General features: G+C 49.8%; 1 protein-coding gene across 8 annotated transcripts in view; it reads left to right on the top strand.

The window, feature by feature from the left end:
* Window positions 1-24005, top strand: part of POC1A (POC1 centriolar protein A) — a 101626-nt gene that overhangs the window by 64775 nt on the left and 12846 nt on the right. For 6 of the 8 annotated variants that reach the window (XM_058726707.1, XM_058726705.1, XM_058726706.1 and 3 more), the window contains 2 exons: window positions 487-576; window positions 15830-15973. In XM_058726707.1, coding sequence (XP_058582690.1) covers window positions 487-576; window positions 15830-15973 — 234 coding nt within the window. The remainder of the gene's footprint in view (window positions 1-486; window positions 577-15829; window positions 15974-24005) is intronic. The other 2 variants (XM_058726709.1, XM_058726710.1) reach the window with 1 other exon arrangement.

Here is a 24005-nt window from a genome sequence, read left to right on the forward strand (position 1 = left end):
GGACTTGAAAGTGCCAGGACACCCGGCCGGCGACCCTCGTCAACTTCTTCCTAGGGTCCCACTTGCCTGGCCACCGCTCATTCCAGTCACCTGGGAACTTTTTCTTTTTTATTAAATGAAACAAAACAAAAAACCTTTGAATTGTGGAAAATTTCAAGCTCACACAAAAGGTGGAGAGACTAGTATAACAGACCCCCCATGTACCTTTCATCTAGCTTCAGCATTTTGCCAATCTGTTTTGTTCATCTCCCCCACCCCCACCCCACACACGTTTTGTTTTGTTTTTTTTAGTGGAGTCGGAGTATTTTTGTTTAATCCCAGATACATTATTTTACCCTAAATAAAGACTTTTCTTCGTTGTATAACTGTAGTGCTCTTTTCACACCCAACAAAATTAATAATTCCTTACTATCATCTGTCTAGTCCATATTCACATTTTTTCACATGTGTCAAGAATATGGCTTTGTGCTTCTTGTTCAAATAAAGATGTGGGAGGCTTTGAGAAAGTCCAATCTCTGCTCCCCACCGTGGTTCTGGTGCATGGAGAGATTGAGCAGTCTTGGCCCAGAGGTGCAGGTAGGTTGGGGGCAGGAGGAGCTCTGGGATGCCTCTCTCCCACCATCCTTAGGGATATTTGTGTACTGTGAGCTCCAGGAACCCCTTGCTCCAGCCTGGAGATGGATCAGCTGCTGCCAGCTGTCCTGGGCGGGCATCCGCTGGGGGGCGCTGTCCCTCTTTGCAGCCTGTGGGGGAGGCAGGGAGAGAGGTGATGTAACCTTGGTTCACAACAGCTGTATACAAGTTAATTTTCCAGGAAGGGGAGGCTGGGAGACCCCACGGGATGCAGCCTCCCTAGACTCCTCCCTGGGGGTGAGCACTTTGGCCCAGAAGAGTCCCGCCGCCTCTGCAGGGTAGGCAGAGCCAGTCATGGTTATCTGTCCTGGCAGGCTTTGCTCGTGTCCTGAGATGCTACACAAAATATGAATTGCCAAGCTTGGAAGTGATGCCTGGGTGTGGTCGTTGCCTCTAACACTCTCCATTGAACTAAGTGCAAGGAGAGTTTAAAATAGCCAGCCTTTGTTCCCGAGGTTTTAAAAATTCAACCCCAGTAGTTACAATGAGCTGTCTTCAAGTGGATCTATAAATAAACTGCTACTGTTCCTCTTTGTCACCGAGAGCTTCGGCGTCTTCCAGAGACGTCGGCTCTGCCGCTCATCTTCATTAGCTGCCTCTCATCTGTGGGGCAGCTGCAGCCAGCAGCAGGCTGGGCTGACAGCGTGTAGTTGTAATGACAGCAACACGTTCCCTCTTAAAAAGCCACATTTTAAAAGCCAAGATTAACTACACAGGGAAAGATGTATTTTCACATAGGAGAAACCTGGCAGAGAGGTCACCATCACCATTGATCAAGGTCAGCACCACTAATAATACGTCCTGTTCGCATGAGTTCTGTGATGTCAGGTGCTTGGCTTTTGTGGTGTTCTTGTCAAAAATGCTAACCTCGATTCAATCCTGAGAAAACTTCGGACAGACCCGAATTGAGGGACATTTGACAACATAACTGATCAGTACTCTTTGGAAGTGTCAAGGTCGGGGCACCTGGGTGGCTCAGTCAGTTAAGCGTCCGACTTCAGCTCAGGTCAGAGCCGTGTCAGGCTCTGTGCTGACCGCTCAGAGCCCGGAGGCTGCTTCAGATTCTGTGTCTCCCTCTCTGCCCCTCCCCTGCTCACGCTCTGTCTCTCAAAAATAAATAAATGTAAAAAATTAAAAAAAAAAAAAGAAAGTGTCAAGGTCATGAAAGACAAGAGAAAACTGAGGAGCTGACCTAGGTTGCAAAAGACCAAGGAGAAATAACTAAATGCAGCATGAGGTCCCAGATGGGATTCTGGAACAGCAGGATCCAAGGACATTAGTAGGAAAACTGGTGGAGCTCAAGTGGGGTCCTTAGTTTGGTTAATGGTATCGTCCCAAGATTAATTTCCTGGTCTGATCATTGTACTAATGGTTATGTAATACGTTAGCACTGGGGAAGCCTGGGGGAGGGATATATGGAAATTCTCTGTACTATTTTTTACAACTTTTTTCTAAGTCTAAAATTAGTTCAAAGCAGTTTAATTTTTTTAAAAGAAAGTCTCCAGTCAACACTGGGCTTTAGCTCCCTCCCAGAGTGCCTTGGCCCAGGTGTTTGCTGTGGAAGGGTAGGTGTTTCTGGCTCAAGGGAAGGGGTAGGTAACCCTGAGGTGCTCAGTGCGCAGCCTGGAGTGGGCCCTCAGTAACATTTGTGGAACGGAACTGAGCAAGAGCTGGCCCCAAGAGAAGCAGGTCATGTTCAGAGAGAATGAGCTGGCCGAGGTATTGGTCACTGGCATGGAGACTGTGCAGTGGCTTCATCTGGTTGTCTGTGTTGTCACTTGTGCAAATGCTTCAGAGGTGCATTGGCTCCAGGAACCCCGGGGCAGACTCAGCAGATGTCCTCTAGCATGAGCACAGGCCCATGACCGGCCTGCCTTCTCCCAAGGCCTCTTGGGGTTGTGTGGAAGACTCTACCCCCACCGCTGCCCGGTTCCTTCTTGGCTCTGGCCCTGGCCCACAGCTCTGCCTTGCAGCCCACTTGCGTGTGTTTCTGGCTATACTGGGTATGATGGCCCGGAGGGCTTCAGCGCCTAAAGGCCTGGGATGTTTCCCTGTTCCCTCAGAGCCCTTCCAGAGAGGAGGGCCAGGGACCCCCTCTGCGCCAAGGGAAGTTCTTGCTGCGTGATAGCCTGCTTGCTTTCTCATGGCCTCCACCCATTTGTAGTTGCTTAGCCTTCCTCTCCTGGCTCATCCTTGCTCCTTTCTCCCCAGAGTTTCCCTCACCTGGCTGTGTCCCTGCAGTGAGACAGACCTTTCCAGCTCCACTGCTTTCTCTTAGGGGCATATTTGGATGTCGGAATGACTTCCCAGGTCCTGCTTATCAAGGCAATGCTTTCACTCCTTTGAAAACTTTGGCTTTTATACATCAGCCCTCTTGTATGTGGGGCAGTACTTGGAAACTCCCAGAGAGTGTGGCTGGGGGATAGCCGGAGGTTGCGGGGGCTAGAGCCTGGGAGTGGCTGTTAGACCCTGGGTGTGGGGGCCTCAGTCTTGATTTGGGCCTGGGGGAGGAGGTGGGGCACCTTGGTTTGTGCAGTTAGCATCTCCCATGTGCCAGGCACGTCTGTGAGTGACACAGGTGTGATAGGATGCCACCTGCCTCAAAGGGACCACTCCCTGAGGAGAGGACTGTGAGGTGAGAAAGTGCACCCTGAGCTATCTGCAGTTCTAGGGTGGGTCGGGCACATGGATCCCTCATCCATTTTAGACCCATCCTTTGACCCCTTCACAATTCTCACTTCAAAGAATACTCTTTCCCCTTCCCATCAGTGGGGGCGTGGAATCAAAGGGTGGCTTTTAGACCCAAATGTGATCCATCGTTATGGAGCGTTTGATTCCATTCTGAGGCTGCCCCGTTGGCCCCAGGCCCCTGTGACCCTGAGCCTGTTGGCTCCTTCTGTGCACACAGATGACCCAGCACCCCGCCTTCCTTGGGAGCCTACTGTGGGGAACACACGAAGGCACCCTGCACATTCATACTCTAGATGAAAGCCAACACAGTAACCAAATTCCATACTGATATTTAGGCTGGCTTGGAAGAACATTGGCAAGATTGACGAACAATTAGATGATTTTAAGACACCAGAATTCCTCCTGGGTTCAGGGCTATGTTTAGAACCAGAAGTTTTCTCTCTTGTTGGACTCCAGGCCGGAACTCTAAATTATAGGGCAGACAAGACTGTTGTATATCTAGTCCACAAATATGTGTGGTGGATTCAGTACCAGGTTTCTTTTGAGCTCTGATTTGAGAAAATGGCCATGACTTTTTCCACTTGAAGAGCTGGAGAGGAGGGTGAGCTCAAGTGAGCTCCGTCCTATTTTCTGCTCTCCTTGCTAGCATCAGGTTTAGCAAACAGAGGCAGGCAGACACAGACACCTATTAACTTTTCATGAGGGCAAATTGTCAAAGCCAAAGGCCTGAGGCAAAGACTGTACGAAACGTGTCCGTGAATCTCTGTACCTTCACTTAGCAGACTATGCAATGAGCGGTTGAATGAAAGATTAAGTTGAAAAGATTTAATCATGGTGCGTGTGTCTGTCCATTTCTTTCAGTTTTGTGCTCAGCCCTGCTTTGGAAACACAGTGACACACTTCAGTGTTTTTAGCGGGCGGTGGCCAGTCCGGCTGCTTCCTGGGTCTGTATGAGTTGGGTACCAATGAGGCAGCCTAGATCTTGGGCCCAGGTCACCTTCCTCTCCCTTTTGTGGTCCAGAGTCAAGCCGTGGACCAGTTCCTGGATACTTTTGTCCATTACAGTTTCAGTTTCCAGAATAGGCTGAGCAGGGGGCAAGGTCCAGCGTTAGAGATTGAGAGAAGAGGAGAAATTTCCATCTTGAACAGGTGTTAATAATTGGCCACCCCACTTACCACAGTGGGGAGTTCTGTCACGTCGGCTCACAGCATCTTTGTGGTAAATCTCCAGCCACTACTGGCTGCCGGCCAGGTGTTTGCAGACCTTGCATGTTCATGACTGTCAAGCTGCATAGGGACCCCTAAGTGGCTGGGGCCTAACATTCCATACACCTGGCAGCCGCTGCTTGGGAAATGCTGCCTGGGCACCTCCACTGATGACCAGGGAGATTGAGGCTTTGGGAATTGAACTGTACTGAAATGTGAGTCTGGTTTGGAACTATAATCACCATACCAATGGTGGACCTCATGGACCTCACCTGGAGCCTTCAGCCGTGAGTTTTGCCCCCTGGTGATGTCCAATGGAGACGTAGTGATTTTCACCTTGAGTACTGAGTGACTGTGATGGGTATGCAGTGTCATGATGGGCAGGTCGGGCTTCAGGGGCATTTCAGTTGTAACTGCATCTTTTTTTTTTTTTTTTTTTAAAGTCAGGCTTGCATGGGGTGCCTGGGTGGCTCAGTCGGTTGGGCGTCCAACTTCGGCTCAGGTCATGATCTCGCGGTTCGTGGGTTCGAGCCCTGCGTCAGGCTCTGTGCTGACAGCTTCCAGAGCCTGGAGCCTGCTTGGAATTCTGTGTCTCCCTCTCTCTCTGCCCCTCCCCAGCTCACACTCTGTCTCTCTCTCTTTCTCTCAAAAATAAATAAACATTAAAAAAAAATAAATAAGGTCAGGCTTGCTTATTTACTTATTTTAAAGCTTTTTTTTTTTTTTGAGAGAGAGAGAGACAGAGACAGAGAGAGACAGAGAGGGAGAATGAGTCCCAAGCAGGCTCTGTGCTGGCAGCATGGACCCCAATGCAGGGCTTGATCCCACGAACTGTGAGATTGTGACCTGAGCCAAAATCATGCATTTCATGCTCTACTGACTGAGCCAGCCATGAGCTCCAGCATTCACCATTAAAAAAAAAACAAAACTGCTCTAGGAGTTTGGACAAACACATACAGTTATGTAATCACCACCACATTCAAGGTGCAGAATATTTCCATCATCCCAAAAGTTCCTTTTTGCCACTTTATATCAATCCACTCCTTCCACCTCCAGCCCCTGGCAACCACTAATCTGCTTTCTGTCACTACAGATTGGTTTGTGTTTTTCCGAATTTGATATAAATGGAATCATGTAGTTATATATTCTTTCTGGTCTGTCCCCCGCCCCCCACTCAGCCTAATTATTTTGAGATTCACCCTTGTTGTTAACATGTATCAGTATTTCATTTGTTTTTAATGCTGAGGAGTACTCCATTGAATGGATTATAGCACATTTGTCTGCTGTTGTTGAACACTTGGGTTATTCCCAATTTTGGGCTATTACAAATAAAGTTGCTGTTAACTTTTATGTACTTATATTTCTATGGACATAATTTCCCTTTTTCTTGGGTACATACCTAGCTGTGGAATGGCTGGGACATATAGGTATATGTTTAGCCTGTCAAGTAATTATCAGACTGTTTTCGAAAGTGGTTGTACCATCTTACATTCTCCCCAGCAGTGTCTGAGTTTGAATTTCTCTAACCTCCTTGTCAGCACTTGGTATGGTCAGTCTTTTTAACTTTAGACTGTTCTAATAGGTATATACTGGTATCTTACTGTGATTTTAATTTGCATTTTGCTAACGACTAATGATGCAGAGCATCTTTTTATGTATGATTGCCATTTTTATATGTTCTTTGATGAAGTATCTGTTCACATCTTTGCTTATTTGTTTTTTGAATATTAGGTTTTTTTCCCATTGGTTTTGACAGTTCTAAAATATTCTTGATATGTGACTTATAAATATTTTCTCCCAATCTGTAGTTTGCGTTTTCATTTTCTTTATTTTTTAATTTTTTTTAATGTTTATTTTTTGAGAGACAAAGAGACACACAGAGTGTGAGCGGGGGAGGGGCAGAGAGAGAGGGAGACACAGAATCTGAAGCAGGTTCCAGGCTCTGAGCTGTCAGCACAGAGCCTGATGCCGGGCTCGAACTCAGGAACTGTGAGATCGTGACCTGAGCCAAAGGCGGATGCCCAACCTACTGAGCCACCCAGGCACCCCTCTTTTTTTTTTTTTTTTTTAAGTTTATTAATTTATTTTGAGAGAGAGAGAGAGAGAGAGAGAGCATGGGGAAGGGCCAGAGAGAGGGAGACAGAATCCCAAGCAGGCTCCGTGCAGGTAGTGCAGAGCCTGATGTGGGCTCAAACTTATGAACAATGAGATCATGACCTGAGCTGAAGTCAGACACTTAACTGACTGAGCCACCCAGGCGTCCTGAGTTTTCATTTTCTTAACTGTCTTTCAAATAGTAGTTTTAAATTTTAATGAAGTTCATTTTATCAGTGCTTTCTTTTATGGGCCATTCTTTCAGTGTCATATCTAAGAAATCTTTGCCTAATCCAAAGTTACAAAGATTTTCTCCTATGTTTTAGAAAAGAAAATTATACAAATATTATAGTTTTAGGTTTTACATGTAGGTCTGTGATCCATTTTGAGTTACTTTTTGTATGTGGTGTAAAGTATGTAACAGAGTTCATTGTTTTACATATGGATAGCCAGTTGTTCCTGCAACTGTCTTTACTAAGTTGTTTGTGTAACTGTGTTAAAAATTAATTGACCAGATATCTGTGGGTGTATTTCTGGACATTGTTTGTTCCATTGTTCTATTTGTCTGTCTTTTCACCAGGACCACGCTTGTCTTGGTTGCTGTAGCTTTAGACTAAGTCTTGAAATCAGGTAATGTGAATTTTCTCATTTTCTTCTTCTGTTCAAAATTGTTTTGGCTTCTCTAGTTGCTCTGCCTTTTCATACAGATTTTAGAATCAGCTTCTTGATTTCTATAGTTTATTTCAGGGAGACTTGAGATCTTAATAACATTGAGCCTTCAGTATATAAACATGGTACTTCATTGATATTGGTCTTCTTTGATTTTACTCATCAACGTATGGTAGTTTTTTTGCATATATGTTATTAGACTTATATCTAAGCATTTTGTTGTGGGTTGAATGGTGGCCCCCCCCAAAAGATATGTCTGTGTCCTGACCCCCAGAACCTGCAATTGTGATTTTATTTGGGAAAAGGATCTTTGACGATGGAATTAATTGGCCCTAAATCCAATGACAAGTGTCCTTATAAGAGATACACAGAGAGAAGAAGATAAGGCCATGTGGAGATGGAGGTAGGGACTGGAGTTATGCATAAACTAGGGAATCCTGGAGCCACCAGAAGGTGGAAGAGGCAAGAACGGATTCTCCCTTAGTGCCTCCAGAGGGAAGGGATCTTGTTGATACCTTAATTTTGGATTTCTGATCTCTAGAACTCTGAGAATAAATTTCTCTTGTTTTAAGCCATCAAGTGTGACAATTTGTTAGAACAACCATAAGAAAGTAATAATAAAATTCATGAGGGGTGCCTGGGTGGCTCAATCGGTTAAGCATCTGACTCTTTGTTTCAGCTCAGGTCATGATTTCACAGTCTGTGAGATCAAGCCCTGAGTTAGGCTCCATGCTGACAGCATGGAGCCTACTTGGGATTCTCTCTCTCCTTCTCTCTCTGCCCTTCCCCCACTCATGCTTATGCACACTCTCTCTCAAAATAAATAAACTTTTTTAAAAATTCATGATTTTTGGTGCTATTAAAAAGATAATGACCAAGGATTTTTGAAAATTAATCAAAGGTGTCAAACCATAGATCCAAAAACCTCAGAGAAAGGACAAGCAAGCTGAATAAAAAACAAAACTAAAACCCTGCACAAATTATATTGAAGCTTTTGAAAATCAAACATTAAGAGAAAATCTTGAAAGTCGACAGGAAAGAGACATTATATACAGAGCTGGTCAAAGGTAAGAATCACAGACGAATTTTCATATGAAACTACACAGTCCAGAAGACATTGAAGTAACATCTTAAAGCGTTGAAAGAAAAAACTGTCAACCCAGAATTCTGTACTTAGCAAAAATATCTCTTAAAAATGAAAGAGAAATAGACTTTTTTCGGACAAAAGCTGAAATAATTCACTACCAGCAAATTTGGTCTATAAGGAATGTCTCTTTTCTCTCTCCTTTCCTTCTGGAATTCCACTCATACATGTTAGACAATTTGATATTGTCTCACAGTTTATGGATGTTCTGTTTTTTTCACCCCTATTATCTTTCAGTTTGAGGAATTGATCAACGTTTAAGGACATTGATTTATTTTCCTCAGCTGAGCTGAGCCTATAAATAGCCCATCAAAGCCATTCTTCATCTCAGTTACTGGGTTTCTTATTTCTAGCATTTGCATGGACTCTTTCTTGTAATTTCTACCTCCCTGGTGGAATTCCGGATCTGTCTGTGTGTATTGTCCACATTTTCCAATTCGACCTTTAACATGTTAGTCATTGTTATTTTAAATTGTATGTCTGATAGTACCAACATCGAAGTCCTCTGATTCTGCTGATTACTTTCTGTCTGACAGTGTCTTTTTCCTTGCCTTTTGTGTGTCTCGTAATTTTTGATTAAATGCTGTACATCATGGTTAGGACAGTAGAGACAGAAGTAAATAGTCTTATCAGGAGTTGAGCTGAGTTTAGTGTTACTGTGTACTTAGGTGAGGTCTGGGTGTTGGAGGGTTTTTCTCAATGTTCCTGCTCCACCCCCAGCTTTCAACCTTCCTTGGGGGCCTGTTCCTCAGAGGGCATCTATTTCCATGCTCTTACACCTCCCCTAGCAATAGGCTGCTGGTGCAAGGTTGTTGGTGCTGGCTAGCTTTGTTGCAAGTCTTCTCTGTTAGCCTGGCCCCAGCTTTAGTCTTAGACAGGCCCTATATCCCTGGGTCTTAGAAGTAGGGTATTCTTAGTAGCCCATCCCCTCCCTCAGCCTTAGGAAGCCTGAGTGATGTTGGCTCAGGATGGTTTCTTGCCTCTCCTCACCAGGGGCAGCAGGGTTTTATCTTTGCTCATCTCCCAATAGCTTATGGGTTTTGTTCTGTAGGGGAGAAGGGTCCTGTTAGGCTTTCATGCCTTTTCCGTGTCAGCTGCCTTCCTCTGGGTTTGCACCCTCAGGGATGGTTTTCTCCCATCTCCTGCCCTGCCGCCAATCTTTGTCATGAATTCCCAGTGGAGGTCTGTGAAAAACTTGTGAGTGGATGCAGACTCCATTTGTGTCTGTGGTTCCCAGGGGTTCTTCACTCTCACACTCTCTATACTCAGCCTCTAGCAGTTTGTTGGCTTAACTCAGTTCTTCTTACCCACTTATATAGCACCCAGTGCCCCTTCCTCCCGTGCTTTGCCATAGGTGAGCTGATGTTCACTTCCTGTTTTCCTTAGATGAGTCTGCCTTTCCTTAGATTTCAGGCTAGCTGTTTGCTTTGTGACTTCAGTTCTCTGATTTAAGAAAGTTTTGGATTGTTATTCTTGCAATTGCTATATTGTAATTCTTTTGGATTGCTAGTCTTTTTCTTGTTAGGATGGGGTTAATGTTTTACCCAACTTTCTACATCCTAGGCAGAGGCTCCTTATCCATATCTGCATCTTGATGATGAATAAGTGAGACCATAGTCAGTCCAGATGGGTTGACTTCTTGTCACAAGGAAGACCTGCAGGCTATTTTGTTGTTGTGTTTTTTAATGAAAATTTATGGTTAGTGACCCATGTGTTTAAGTGACTGAGATCAACCACAGATATTTCTGCAGTTTCTGCTGTGTGCAAAGTGTGAGTTCCTGGTGGCATGTGATAGGCTGGCAGCAGCAGAAACTGAGACAAGCAATTTAACCTACTATGAGAGCCCAGGATCCCACACCAGGGTGGGGTGAGAGGGGATCCCTACACACCCCAAGTGAGATTTCCACAGTTAAACAGATTTGTCTTTTCTGAGTTTTCACCTTTTTAAAAAAAATTTTTTTTAGTGTTTTATTTACTTTTGAGAGAGAGAGTGAGAGCATGCAAGTGGGGGAGGGGAGAGAGAGAGAGAGAGAGAGAGAGAGAGAGAGAGAGAGAGAAAATGAGAATGAGAATCTCAAGCAGGCTCCATGCTGTCTGTGTAGAGCCCAATGCGGGGCTCTATCTCACAAACCGTAAAAGCATGACCTGAGCTGAAATCAAGAGTCGGATGCTTAATCAAGTGAGTCACTCCAGTCAGGTGCCCTCCCCCCCCCCACTTTTTTTTTTTTTTAATGTTTGTGTATTTATTTTGAGAGAGAGAGTACAAGCATGGGAGGAACAGAGAGAGGGAGAGAAGAGAGAATCCCTAGCAGGGCCCAGCACTGTCAGCATAGAGCCCGACGCAAGGATCGATCCCACGAACTGAACCATGAGATCACGACCTGAGCTGAAATTAAGAATTGGACGCTTAACCAACTAAGCTACCCCACCTTTTTTTTATTTTTATTTTAAGCTGTTTATATTTGGGGTGCCTGGGTGGCTCAGTTGAGTAGCTGACTCTTGATTTCTGCTCAAGTTATGATCCCAGGGTCATGGGATCAATCCCTGTGTTGGGCTCCGTGCTGAGTGTGGAATCTGCTTAAGATTCTCTCTCTCTCCCTCTGTCCCTCTCCCCCACTGGCACACTCTCTCTCCCTCTTTCTCTAAAATAAAAAATAACAATAATAAATAATGAGATGTTTATATTTGGCACAAGTGAAAGATGACAACTTGGTACAGCTCTGTAGGTATGTACATGTAGGCTAATGTGACTTTACTCATGCATGCTATGCCTATGAACCACCAGGCAGGGCCCCAGGACCCCTTGATGTTGAATGGGCAAAGCACTGATAGGATTTTCCTCCTTCAGTGCTGCTCCAGTTATTCCATCACTATCATTACTCACGGCCCTGGCGCGTGTGTCCCTTCCCACTCTTGTTTGTCATCTTATCTCTGCTTATCGCTTGTTTGCCAAGCTCTGGCAAATACCACATCTCCAGGGTGCTGGAGTGCAGGTGAGTGGCCACAATGCTGTGTCAGGTGGGGCTGTTGGCCCTTTGCCTTGGGAAGGTTTCATTACACAGGAATGTCACCATGGTGGGCTTGGCTCTTTGAGGCATCCAGTGTGTGTGGAGGGCCCGCTCTGTGTTCAGCTCTGTGCCAGGCAGGCATTCCAGGGCAGGTGGGTGGGAGAATGACGCAAAAAGCGTTAAACACAGGATGTAAGAGAAGCTGGGCATGTGGAAGCAAAACTGCAGGCCATGTCACCTGTCAGTAGCTGCCTGATGTCAGGGAACTGCCTGTACTTTGGGTTCTGATCTCAGCTCTGTCGTTTCCTGGGTGACTTCGAGCAAGATTCTTACCTCCCTGAGCCTCCTTCCCCATCTGAAAAATAAGGTTAAGGGGAACCTGGGTGACTCAGTTGGTTAAGCGTCTGACTCTTGGTTTCTGCTCAGGTCATGATCTCACGGGTTCATGGGTTTGAGCCCCGCGTTGGGCTCGGTGCTGCCAGCTTGGAGCCTGCTTGGGATTTTCTCTCCCCACCCCCACCCCGGCCTCAAAAATAAATAAATAAACTTAAAAAAAAAAAAAAGAAAGAAAGAAAAAAGAAGGTTAATAACACCTGCTGTGAAGGGCCCCTATAAGGATTAAGCGAAGTGACATGTATAAACGCTGGCACATGGTAGGTAATAAGTAGACAGCAGTGACTGCCATCTTTCTATGCCGGCCTGGTGGTGTGTTAAGTGCTATAATGTCCACTGTTGAGAGAGGACAAGGAAGCAGAAAAGGGCCATGTCCTGGTGGACAGGGACCAAACGGCGTGGCCGGAGGAATAGCCTGGGGCAGGCAGGACCCTGGACCTTGTGAGTGAGGCTTGAGGCTGGGAACCTTCCGACAGTCACTTTCTTTCTGAGCCTCAGTCTCCTTTATTGTACAATGGACGCAGCCTGTGAAGCTTGGAGTAGGTGGGAAAACACGGTGGTTCCTGCTTCCCTTTCCTCCCAAGGCTACCTCCCTGACTTGACACATGGCTGCTGTCCTCAGTGCACCTTTGGAGCTGGCTCAGTTTTGGCTCAGAAGGAGGGTTCCTGTTGCGAGTCAGTGATGCTCCCTCCTCCCCCCATACCCCCCCCCCCCCCCCCCCCATCACTGGGCTTCCGGAGACTCCACTCGGCACTGTCAGTTTCTGGGCCGTTTTTCAGAAACACTCAGAATTTCCATTCCATCTTTCCCAGGCAGCAGGCAGCGCCCGTCTGACCACTCCTCAAGGATGCTGGCTGTCGGGACAGAGGGCTGCCTGACTCCCACCCTCCTTCTCATGGCCTCTCCTGAGGGAGCCACGAGGAACTCACTGTCCAAAGGAAGAGTGTGCGTGTCCAAAAGGTGGGGGTCCTTTGGAAGTAGTGGGCACAGGGCCGTGGCTACTTCTCAAGAAAGGCCTGCTGATGATTTCAGATAAGTGCCTTTCACAGCCCAGCCCTTTGTGGGGCAGGCCCAATCATCACCCCCATCTTGCAGATGAGGAGGTGGAGGCCCAGGGAGGTTAAGCCTCTTGCCCAGGGCCACCTTGCCGGTGAGTGGTGGAACTTGATGTCAGCCACACCTGAGTCCCTGCTCATCCTCTCTGCACTCTGCTGTGTCTCCTGACATTGCCCCCTGGGTCTGGGGGCTGCTGTAGTGAGGTAGAGGCTGGTCGAACCTTCTGAAATGTTTCCTTTCGGAATGGACTTCTGGATAGACATTGGGATCTAACATTGTGTGCCAGTCTCTGTCAATAACCAGTGTTGTGGTTGAACCGCCCCTTAGTTCTTATATGATTATAAGACTCCCATCAGCAGTAATCATCAGGAAACTTTGAAAAAATAAGGGTTTATTACTTTCAGTACCTAGAAATAGCACACGTGAGGCCACACGACATGGTTGAGGTTGGCGGGTAGAGAGAGTGGGCACTCATAGGCCTGGGGTTCTACTTTTATTGGGATTGAAGGTAGGGGCCTAGGAATTTTAAGGGCTCACTCTTTATTGGTGGATTTGAAACTTAAGAGTGGGAATTTAAGAAAAAACAAGTGGTCCAATGGTCAGTTATCAAAATCTACCAAGATCTCTAAGACAAAGGAGCCTCTGCAGTGGGAGGTGGCCTGGCTCTTTATCTGGTCGTGTGCTGGCAATGTGTTTATTCAAGATAGCCCTTTTCCAGCGGATGCCTCTTTGAAGTGGATGCCTGAGCAGTCAAGCTGAAGTCAAGCACTCGCATTACAAAAAAGAAGAGGAAAAAAACAAAACAAAACACCCACAACTGTCAGGGCTTTCACTAGCCAAGGGCATTGATTCCTAGAGGCCTGGAACCCCAGCCCTGGTGGGCTAGGGTCTTACAAAACGGCTGTAGCACCACAGCAGACATGCACACGATGGGTTTGCACACATGGCACTGTTCCTGTTTTCAAGAATGTGTCTCACATTCACTTTCTTTGTAACCTCCAAAGCCTGTATTTGTCCAGGTTCAAATGAACGTGGACTGGAGAGTTTGTTATCTATGAGATTGGAACACTTCCCTAATAAAGGAAGATATGCAGTAGGGTCCATGTGCTAAATTGCCCTCCTTGGCTGGTTGGGAATCATCTCCTGGGGTGATACTTTTCAAGGACTCTGATGTCCACCCAGGTGAGCATGTCCAGGGCAGAGCGTCTTTCTAGGGCTTGGCCACTGTGGGTTCATCCAAGAGATGGGGAGACTCAGAGATGCAAGCTAGGTGCTGGTGGCAGGTGTGCAGGCAGCCGTGTTGGGGTGAGACAGTGGACAGGTGTGCAGGCATCCGAGGTGAGCCCCAGTCATAACTAGTATACTCCACTGGCCATGGCATTGAGGGATGGAGGGGTGCCAGGTAGAGTAGCCTTCGCTCTGTGGTATCTGGGTAGTTGGCAAGCTCTAAACTCAGTAATGTCCTAGATTCAGAAGGGAGAGGGGTGATGAGTGTGGTCAGGAGAAAGAGGGACATAGACGCATGGATGGGCAGCCAGCAGGCCCTGTGGGCAGGCCAGCATTGATCCATCCCACTCATGTGTCCTGGTCCTGGGGATGCAGTGGCTGGGGTGGGGCAGCCACAGGCGTGTGGGAGTACAGAGGAGCTTCTGATCAGGAGTTCAGGGTTGCAAAGTGAGTGGAGGACAGGATGCTGGGGCCAGGGGAAAGGAAGGGTGGATGAGGGCCCTTGGGAGGCCTCCCAATAGGGAGGACCTTGGGAGTTGGGCTAGAGGGTGCAGAAGCAGGAGGGGAGCTGTGAAAGGAGGTAGGCTGAAGCGGGGTGCCTTGTCAAGGGGCTTGAATTTTCTCCCAAAGACAGCAGAGAGCCCTGGAGGACTAGCAGTCAGGGAGTAATGTGGTGACATTTGGGATGTCTGTTAGTGCTGTTAGTGAGGTCATGGTTTAAAGCCCTGAGCCCTAAGTGTAGCTGCATTTATGGGTTACTGAGGCCTTTGGGCCAGGCCAAGAGTGTGAGCCTCACCAAATATGTCATGTCCACGGAGGAATTGGAGGCTCCAAGACCAAACTGGGGCATCTGCTGACTGTGTCCTTGGGAATCCCACCCTGCACAGCACTTCCTAGGTTAGGAGAGGCATTCATCTGTGTGCAGACTGGTGCCTGAATTTGGGGGGACACATGTAGGACTGGGATGAGTCCCCTTAGGAAATCACTTGTGCTCAGTGGTTGTGGGGGGTGGCGTGGACAGAGGTTAGGATGGCTTCTGCGTTTGGGAGCAGAAGGATCTTAGGCAGAAACACTGATTCCTCACATTCCCGGAATCCTGTCTAAAGAGCCCAGGGTGCCTGTCCTGTGGATTCTGACTCCCACCAGCCATCTGGCCAGGATGTTCACACAGAATGCCTGTTTTCCCAGGGGATGTGCACTAGGGCGGGATTAGAACATCCCCCTGGTTCTAGGCTATCCCTGCGCTGGGGGTGGGGAATTGGCATTGATCTGACCAGGAAGAGGGGTGGCTTCAGAGCCAGGCTGGGCTTCAGGGTCTCTGGACTCTGAGAGGCCTACTGGGGAGTGTAGGCTGCTTGAAGAGCCAGCAGCTGGCCTGGCCTCCCTGATGGCCACCAGGAGCCAGCAGAGTGCACCCACCGGCCCACCCGCACATCCCTCCCAGGCCTCTCTGGCCCACACTGCCAAATGCTCTGATTGCGCTCCTCACTCACAGCCTCTGCTTAGAAAGGAAGTCCTGGAAGGGGGCATGTGGCCCGGTTGTGGGAGTACCCCCTCACTGTGTTTCCCGCCAATATTTGGAACTCATTTTCTCCAGTTTACTGGTGGTTTTTTACTTCATCCTTCAGAGGGGCTGTTCCTTCCTCTGTTGTTTCTTTAAGCACTGAATGAAGACTGAAGGACTCCCTTTCTTTTCGTTGTCTTTAGCCAGAAGTGGATTTTCCTGTCCCTCCAGGCAGAGGCAGGAGTCAGGAGTCGGTGCAGAGCCAGTCCCAGGAGCCCATCAGCATGCCCCAGACGCTGACCAGCACGTTGGAGCACATCGTGGGCCAGCTGGACGTCCTCACCCAGGTAGGCCCTGACGTGTGTTCACCCCACCGTCTGCACTTGGCCTGGCATTTGGACCATTTGGAGTTGGCCAGCAAGTGCTGGATTTTTAAAAAACATAATCATAATGGACCTACTTTCTAGGCCAAATTAATGAAATTGCAGTGCCTGCCCTGAGATCCTGGCTCTCAGAACCATCCAAGCCCCGGCCAGGCCACTGGACCCTAAAATCAGCAGTGCTAGATCCTGCCAGGGTATGCCCTCCCAGGGCTGGCCTGGGCTGCAGCAGAGCTTTGGAGGAAACACTGTCCATTCATCCTGCTCATCACCGGGTGGGCACTCCAGGGACGTGCCAGGGAACTGTAAGCAGTGAGTCAAGGCGTCTGGGAGCCCAGGCTCTGGGTTTGAGCTGGCACTGCTCCTTATCCTCCAAGCAACCTTGGCAAAATCCCTTTGGCTTTCTAAGCCCTGGTGGGTTCCTCTGTGATGTGCAGTGGTCATGGACTCCACATCCCACGTTTGTGGTCAGGATCAAAGGAGATGAATCTGTGGGAAGTGTTTGGCTTATGCCTGTCTCTAGGTAGCTGCTCAATAAATGTTAGCTGTGTGCTGACCACCATCGTCAAGATGGACGTGGGCCCTGGCCTCTGGAGCACGTGTACATCTGTCAGGTCCCAATACAGAATTGTAGCGCAGCAGTTTCCGTAAGAGCAAAATGCCCTGGCGAAAGGTGGCAGCCAATACCAGGAGCGTGAGAGCAGTGCTGGCAGAGGGAGCAGCCTGCCTGCAGGACTGGAGGGGGCCATGGGCACATCCAGGCAACGGGCAAAAGGCCCAGTGTGGCTGACATGGGGCATATAGGTGGGGGTGGGGGGGTGGCAAGGCAGGGTTTAAAGGTCCTCAGACCCTTCCCCGCCTAGGCTATGGGTGCAGACAGCCTTTTCCTATGCCAGCTCATGGGTAGAGCAAGGGTGTGGGAAGAAGGCAAAGGACCCTTGAATCTCTGACGGAGATGGAGCTGAAGTGGTGTGGCATCCTTTCCCTCCCTCTGGAGCCCACCCGGTGATGAGGCTCACTTGGATCTGGGGCCAAGTGAGAAAAGCTCTTCTCCGTCATGTCACGTGGTCCACGGAGTGTCACAGCATCCTGGCTGGTGCTGCACACCTTGGGCCCAGTGAAGGAAGGACATTTGAAGGGAAAGGCCAGGCATCAGTGGCTGGAGGCCGGGGGAACTGCGGGCACCTCATACAGACATTTTGGAAAATCTGTTAACCCTTGAGAAGGCATGTGCTAAGAGAGAAGTATGAGCAACATGCACATCCCCCACCTCAGATGCGTCAGAAACTGCCAAGCCTGCCTCATGTTCTTCACAGCCTTGTCAAGTGAGAGATCAGGGGAGGTGGAATCAATTAGAACTTTATAGGATAAAATTGGAAATTAAGTCTGAGAAGATGGTTAAAAATAGCTTCATTGGATCACTTCTTTGGAGTATAGCACTAAAAGCATTTCCCGTTGCTGCATTTCAGGAGTGCACATGGGAGGTTTTGTTATGTGTTAGCAGTTCAGAGTGTGATAGTAACTTTGTAAGAAACTGGCATCACAGAGAATAATGAAGTCTCTCTTGTGGCCTGGGCCTCTGGCCCGGGGTCTGGATGACTGTAGCACCCTCGTCCTACCTCACGCTGTCCAGCCCCTTGGTGGATCCAAACAGCACTCCGCCCTCAACCAGATGCCAGGCCCATCAGCCAGTCACCTGCTTTGCCAAATGGTGTGCATTCCTGAATGCCACCAAGTGAGACATGTTCCTGATGGACTTGACACATCCTGAGGAAACTTGGGTTCCATAGATGAAGCCCCCACTTGAGGCCTCAGCCCATTTCAAAGTGGTAGGAGTTGCATTTGTGCTAATTAGATGCTGTCTTTGAGCTTGGTCACTGGTTTTTTCAGGTCTACCTCCTCTCCTGGATTTGGGACTCTAGCTGAGGTGTCCTAGCCACAGCCAGAGCTGTCCCCAGTGGCGTTGGGAGTTCCCTCCTCTTGGGACCAGCCTGGCTGTGGGCAGTCCCCTCTCTGGAGGCTCCTCTGAGGCCTAGAGCCAGGTAACCCTGCTGTGTGTAGCTACCTATGCAGGTTGCCCAGCGGCCTCTGAGCCTCCTTGGTCTGTAGGTATTGACACATGCTGCCCCCCTCAGTGAATGCTCCTCACCATCCCAATGTGCCTCTCTGCTCTGGAGAGGTGCTGTCAGCCACCCCAACAGTGACTCACACTTCATAGTCGTCTGAATTATGCTTTTCTCTGTCTCACCGCTTCGCTGCCCTTCCCCGCCCCCCCACAAGGAAGTCTACTTCAAAGAGGCTTCTGAGAGGGAAGCTGCCTTCCAGGTCCTTCGGTCGTCCATCCTGCAGAATATCCTCCAGGGAAGCACTGTGGGGGCTGCAGTGACTGGGGATGTTTACTGAGTGAGTCACAGAGCCTCCAGCCCCTGGGTGATATGAGCAGGACACCCCGTTGTGGAAGCTCACAGTCCTCAGAGCCTGGCTTCCTGCTCAACAGGCTGGTGTGGCCCAGTGATTGAGTCTTCCTCTCTGGATGTTCGTAGCCCATTTACACCAGTGTGAAGGCCCAGGACCCGTTCTCAGTCCTCTTCAGTGGCACCTCTGTACAAAGCAGAGACCCGGAGGTTGGGCAGCTGAGTGTGCCATGGAGAGATGTGACTCGGCTTGTTTGGGCCAAGATCTCAGTAACCTTGGGCAAGGTCTTAACCTCTGTGCCTCAGTTTCCAAGTCTGGAATGCAGAACGATAATAGTACCCGCTTCATGGGCCTCTTGTGAGGATTAGATGCATCGGCTTGTGTGAGGCTCTTTGGGCGGTGTCCAGCAGCGCCATGTGCTGCCCCTTGTCATTATTCAAGGCCTGGCAGAGGTGGCGGGGGGATCCCAGCAGCACGAGAAATAGCTCTCCCGGCTCCCCACTACCTCCCTGCCCAGGAGAGCCATTCCTCAGCCCTCACAGTGGGGGTGGCGAGTTCCCTTCATTCCTTGAGCCCTTTCTGTGTCTGGGGCCAGTGAGCGAGCCGGGTGGCTTCCCTCCCAGGCCAGGCCGTAAGGCCTGTCATCCCAAGGAAAGCAACATGCCCTTAGGGCATGTGCAGCATCCAAAATGCAGCCCTTTGACTTCCGATTTGGGGTTATACCGTTTTGTTGTTGTTTTCCTTTTTTTTTTTTAATGCTTATTTATTTTTAAGAGAGAGAGATTGCGAGCAGGGGAGGGGCAGAAAGAGAGGGAGACAGAGGATTCAAAGCAGGCTCTGCACTGACAGCAGAGAGCCTGACTTGGGGCTCGAACCCACAACCTGTGAGATCATGACCTGAGCTGAAGTCAGAAGTTGAACTGACTGGGTCACCCAGGCGCCCCTTTACCATTTTATTTCTTTAGGAACACCTTTTCTATAAAGTGCATATGGGGGCGCCTGGGTGGCTCGGTCGGTTGAGTGTCCGACTTCGGCTCAGGTCATGATCTCACAGTTCGTGAGTTCAAGCCCCACGTCAGGCTCTGTGCTGACAGCTCAGAGCCTGGAGCCTGTTTCAGATTCTGTGTCTCCCTCTCTCTGTGACCCTCCCCTTTTCATGCTCTGTCTCTCTCTGTCTCAAAAATAAATAAAAACGTTTAAAAAAAATTTAAAAGTGCATATGTTGTTTTTCAAAAGTGTATCCATTCAGGGAGATAACTTTGGAACACGTTACAAGGTTCACAGGCCTTTGGCCATCCCCGGAGCAGGTGTGCTGTCTGGACCGACCTGGCCTGGCAGGGAGTTGTTTTAGATGGGAAGTCTGCAGAGTGTGGGGTCATGTCCTCGTTGCCGTCCTCCTCCTCCTCCTGCCATCTGGCTGAGACCTGCAGCTTTCCAAGGGCTCTCCTTCGTGGCCCTCATGTCATCCTCCCACTTGGTGCTCAGCAGCTGGCACCATGCCAGGTGTGAATAGGGTAAGAGTAACTGCTTGTGCATGGGCCAGCCCCAGGGGCCACTCAGCCTGGGGCTTCCCCTGCTAGACAGTTTTCATGTGGTCAGGGATGGCTTCATCCAGGAGTCCGTCTGCAAGCCAAACTTGATCTTCCTGAAAGTTACGGCCAGATGTTCTTGCTCTGTGATTACAGAGCCGGGCAACCCTCAGGTCCCTGGCCAGAGAGTATACCCCTTGCCATGGCCCTTCTTTATATAGGAGACACCCCTCCTTACTCCTGTGAGGTTGCTGTTGAGGGCTTCACGGATTCCTCCACTGAGAGCTCCTGGGGATCCTGATCCCAGCTGGATGCCATGTTCTGAACAGCTGGGGTCTCTCTGGTCTTACACATCCCTACCAGCTCTGGGGAGCAGAGTGAGCCACCTGCCCATCAGCCTGGACACACCTGCCCTCCTGGATTTGAGGACCAACCCCACCATTAATCACCTGGGTGACTTTAGGCAGGTGACCTTGGTCCCCAGAGCCTTAGTTTCCTCCCTCGTAAAGCGGGGACAGCCAAGCAAGCTTATGTCCTCTGAGCACTGTTGGGAAGCTCTTGGTTAGCTGGACCGGCACCAGCTATTTCATAAAGCACAGCACGAAGTCGACGTGCTCCCAGGAGAATGTGGGAAAGTACCAGGGTGGGCAGGTGACACAGGAGTGTCAGGAGTGGACATTCCACAGGCCTCTGCAACTGCTGGACTTGAGTCCCAGGAATGCTCTTGAGCTGCCACTGAGACTCTAGTGGTCTGGCTAGGTGCTAGGACAACAGGGAGAAAAGGAAGAGATCTTTCCCCAGATCCAGGAAGGGGAGCCCAGGAGGTGATGGGGAACTGAGGTGCCCAGGGGCTGTTGAAAATCAGGGATGGGTCATGGGGCCCATTAGATGGGAGCCTTGAACCCAGACCCAGGCACTGGGCCAAGATTGAAGCCCTTCAAAGTTGTATACTTACTGTGATAGCTGTTCTTTGAATCCAGTTATCTTAATGGTTGTTGAAAAAAGTATTTCCTAATAATGGGGTTTAGGTTTCTCTTTCGCGACTTTTTGCTCCTCAAAACCCCATCATGGGAATTCTCAGGAACTCCTGGGGCTGAGGTCCTGAGTGGGGGGCTGTGTACCCCCTCTTTCTCTCGTGACCCTGTCCATACATACATACACACACATACACGCATCTGTCCTATGGCTACCATGGGTTACTGACCTGCTGGACCTGCCCCAAGTCTTCTCTTCCTGAGAAAGGTGGCTTGACCTTGGAGGCCTGTGGGATCCAGAGAAAAGCCCTGACCAGGAGTCAGAAGCCCCAGCTCCTCTGACCCAGCTTTGCCTGTTTCCATCTGTGTGGATCTGAGTAAACCTTGGTTTTCCATCTCTATACAGGGGAGCCTTTAGGCACTGCCCATCTACCTGTCCCGTGGGATGGGCAACAGAGGTCAGCACCGCACGTGAGGCCAGGACTTCCCTCAGGTCCTTCTTTCCATGAGTCGCCTTCTTCCTGGAGTCCCTGGAAGAAGGACTCCAGGGTGGGCCCTGTGGCTTCCAGGGCTGCCTGCCTGGGGATAGGCATTCAGCATGCATCCAGACAGAGGCCTTAACCTTTCCCCTCATGTTCTTGTGGGGGTGCGCCAGGTGATCTAGGGGTCCTTTTCACAGATGCTGGAAGACTCACCAATGAGCAGGGAGAGGCTGCTTTCCACAACTAGCCTCACTGCATGAGCTCACCTCCCGGGTTGGCTCCCTTTGCTTCCTTTGCGGACTCCTGAGTGACAGAGGTTTGGGTGGTGTCTGGGAGTTCCAGAGTCCCTCAGTCTTCCTCAAGGGTAAGGGGTGGGGCACAGAGGCGTGGACAGTGCCCAGGAGCTGGGGAGGCTGCAGCGAGGGGCCCCGGCCCAACAAGCGGCTTGGTGGTTTTGCCTCAGAAGCCCACAGCAGAGTTATTTTCGACTCCAGTTTCACATCTTGCTGCTTTTTAAAAATACCAAGCCATGAAAATTCCTGCTCCAACTATGTTTTTTTTATGGCACCCGTGCTTCAGGCTGGCCACAGCCATGCTGTGATGTCACGTTCAGGTTCCTGTGACTCACTGGGGGCTGCTGGGCTCCAGGACTAGAACATGCGTGCAGTGGGAAGCAGGCGGGGGCAGGCCCACCCAGCCCTGCCAGTCTGGGTCTCCTGACGTTTGAGTTTGTGAAATATCCAGGTTGTTGTAGCTCCACTGACCTAACTCAACAAGGCTAAGAACTTTTTTCTGTGAGCTTTGGGGAATTGGATAGAATGGCCTGTTTGTTTTGAGACATCCTGGCCTTCCCCCCTCAACCGCCCATGTCCTGGGGGTTCCCTATTTGATGCACCGCTTGTGTGAGGTGCCTGGTTTCATGCTGGTGGGGAAGGTGGGAACACAGGGTCTGCTCTCGCATGGGCCGAGCTGCCTGACCACTCTGTGGGGCTCTTGGTGTACCTCTTCCCTGGGCAGACTAGCTGTTGTTTGTGCAGACACACTCCAGATTTTAAAACAGTTCTGCCATTTTAGCTGGGGGCCAGCCCTCTCAGGTGCGCCCAGACTCAACTTGTTGGGAAGGTATAGAGTAAAAGGCACCCTGCCCAGCCGCCCCCACGCCCCTGCCAGGATCCCTGTTTATAGGGCGTGTGCAGCCCCTATATCACTCGCACATATGGCCAGTGGCGTGGGGGTGGTGGTTGCTGATTTCCACAAAAGTGGACCCTCTCTCCACAGCACATCTGGCCACCGGGCCTGCACGGTCCAGAGGTTGTCTGGCTGTCCTCCTCTGTATAGACATTCAAGAATTACCCTTGGACCAAAGTCAGGTTCAAGACAGCCTGAACTCCTGCCCTTTGGGGTTTGGAGACGACAGACTTGTTTTTCTTCTGTCAAGAAGCTGCTTCCTGGGGACAGGACACTCTCTGGTCTGTGTCAGAAGTGTACTTGGGGTCTGACTAGCCAGTTGCAGAGGGGCTGGGCCCTGACCCTTCCCCAACTCTGTCACTCTTTTTTGGCAGTTTATCCACAGGCTCCCCTGGCTTTGCAAAAAGCAAAGGCTGGTGCTGCTAGCAGCGCTCAAAGGCAGGACAGGCTCAAGCTCCGTCTTCTCTGCCATCTGTGGTTGTGGCAAAGAGCACCCCTCCCCAGAGAAGCTGAAGAGGGAAGGCCCCTGCCCACCAGATGGGCTTAGGGTGGCTGCCTCTAGGGCCTCTAGGGCCTGGGAATGTTCACAGTCTTCCGAGATTTCTCCTATGAGGCCCTGAGCAGGCCTGGAGAGCTGGGGGTGGGGGCACAGGGGCTGGAGCCGGATAACAAGCCTCATGCAGGGGCATCTCATTCAGACTGACTGGGATTACTCTAGAGGAGGGGAGATGTGGACCCCAGATGGTTTGCTCTTACTCCTCTGCGGACCCACAGGCCATCCAAGGAAGGGTTAAGTACAGGCCACAAGAAGGGGCCTATGAGTATTCTGGTTGTGAAAGGCAGTCCCAAAGAGGCCTTCTTGGCTCTGTGATGAACCAAGTCACAGCTGACCCTGTGGCCATTTGGCACTCTCCTGCCACTAGAGCAGGGTCAGAGAAAGCTGTAGTCAGGTCTGCCACTTCCTTCACCTGCCCTGTGGAGGGCCCTCTCTGGGCCTGGACTGTCAGTACGGACCCTCTCCCTGGGTGAAGGAGAAAAAACAGAAAGAAGCTTTAAACTCAGTGGGACATGGCTTTTGGGGGAGCGGTTTCATGTCCCCCTTTCTGATCTGGGCCCAGTTGGTGGCTCTAGAAAACCATCCAAGATGAGAGGCTAGGTTTCCTCCATGGATCGCTGGGTCCTTGGCAGGGCAGGGGGGAGCCTGTGAGCCCTTCTTCCCTGAGGTGGTCCTGTCGGGCTGGGGCCACAGCCTGACTTGCCAGGCTGTACTGAGGCCTCCAGGAAGCTACCTGACAGTCTCTCTGACTTGGGATGATTGTGTTTTATCAAGTTGTGGTAAATTAACTAACACTTTGGATTATGGATTGTTGGGAAAGTCGACTTCTGAAGAAATGGAATGCAGAAGGTGGCC

This window comes from Neofelis nebulosa, chromosome 4 (assembly GCF_028018385.1).
Source record: "Neofelis nebulosa isolate mNeoNeb1 chromosome 4, mNeoNeb1.pri, whole genome shotgun sequence".
NCBI classification, from domain to species: domain Eukaryota; kingdom Metazoa; phylum Chordata; class Mammalia; order Carnivora; family Felidae; genus Neofelis; species Neofelis nebulosa.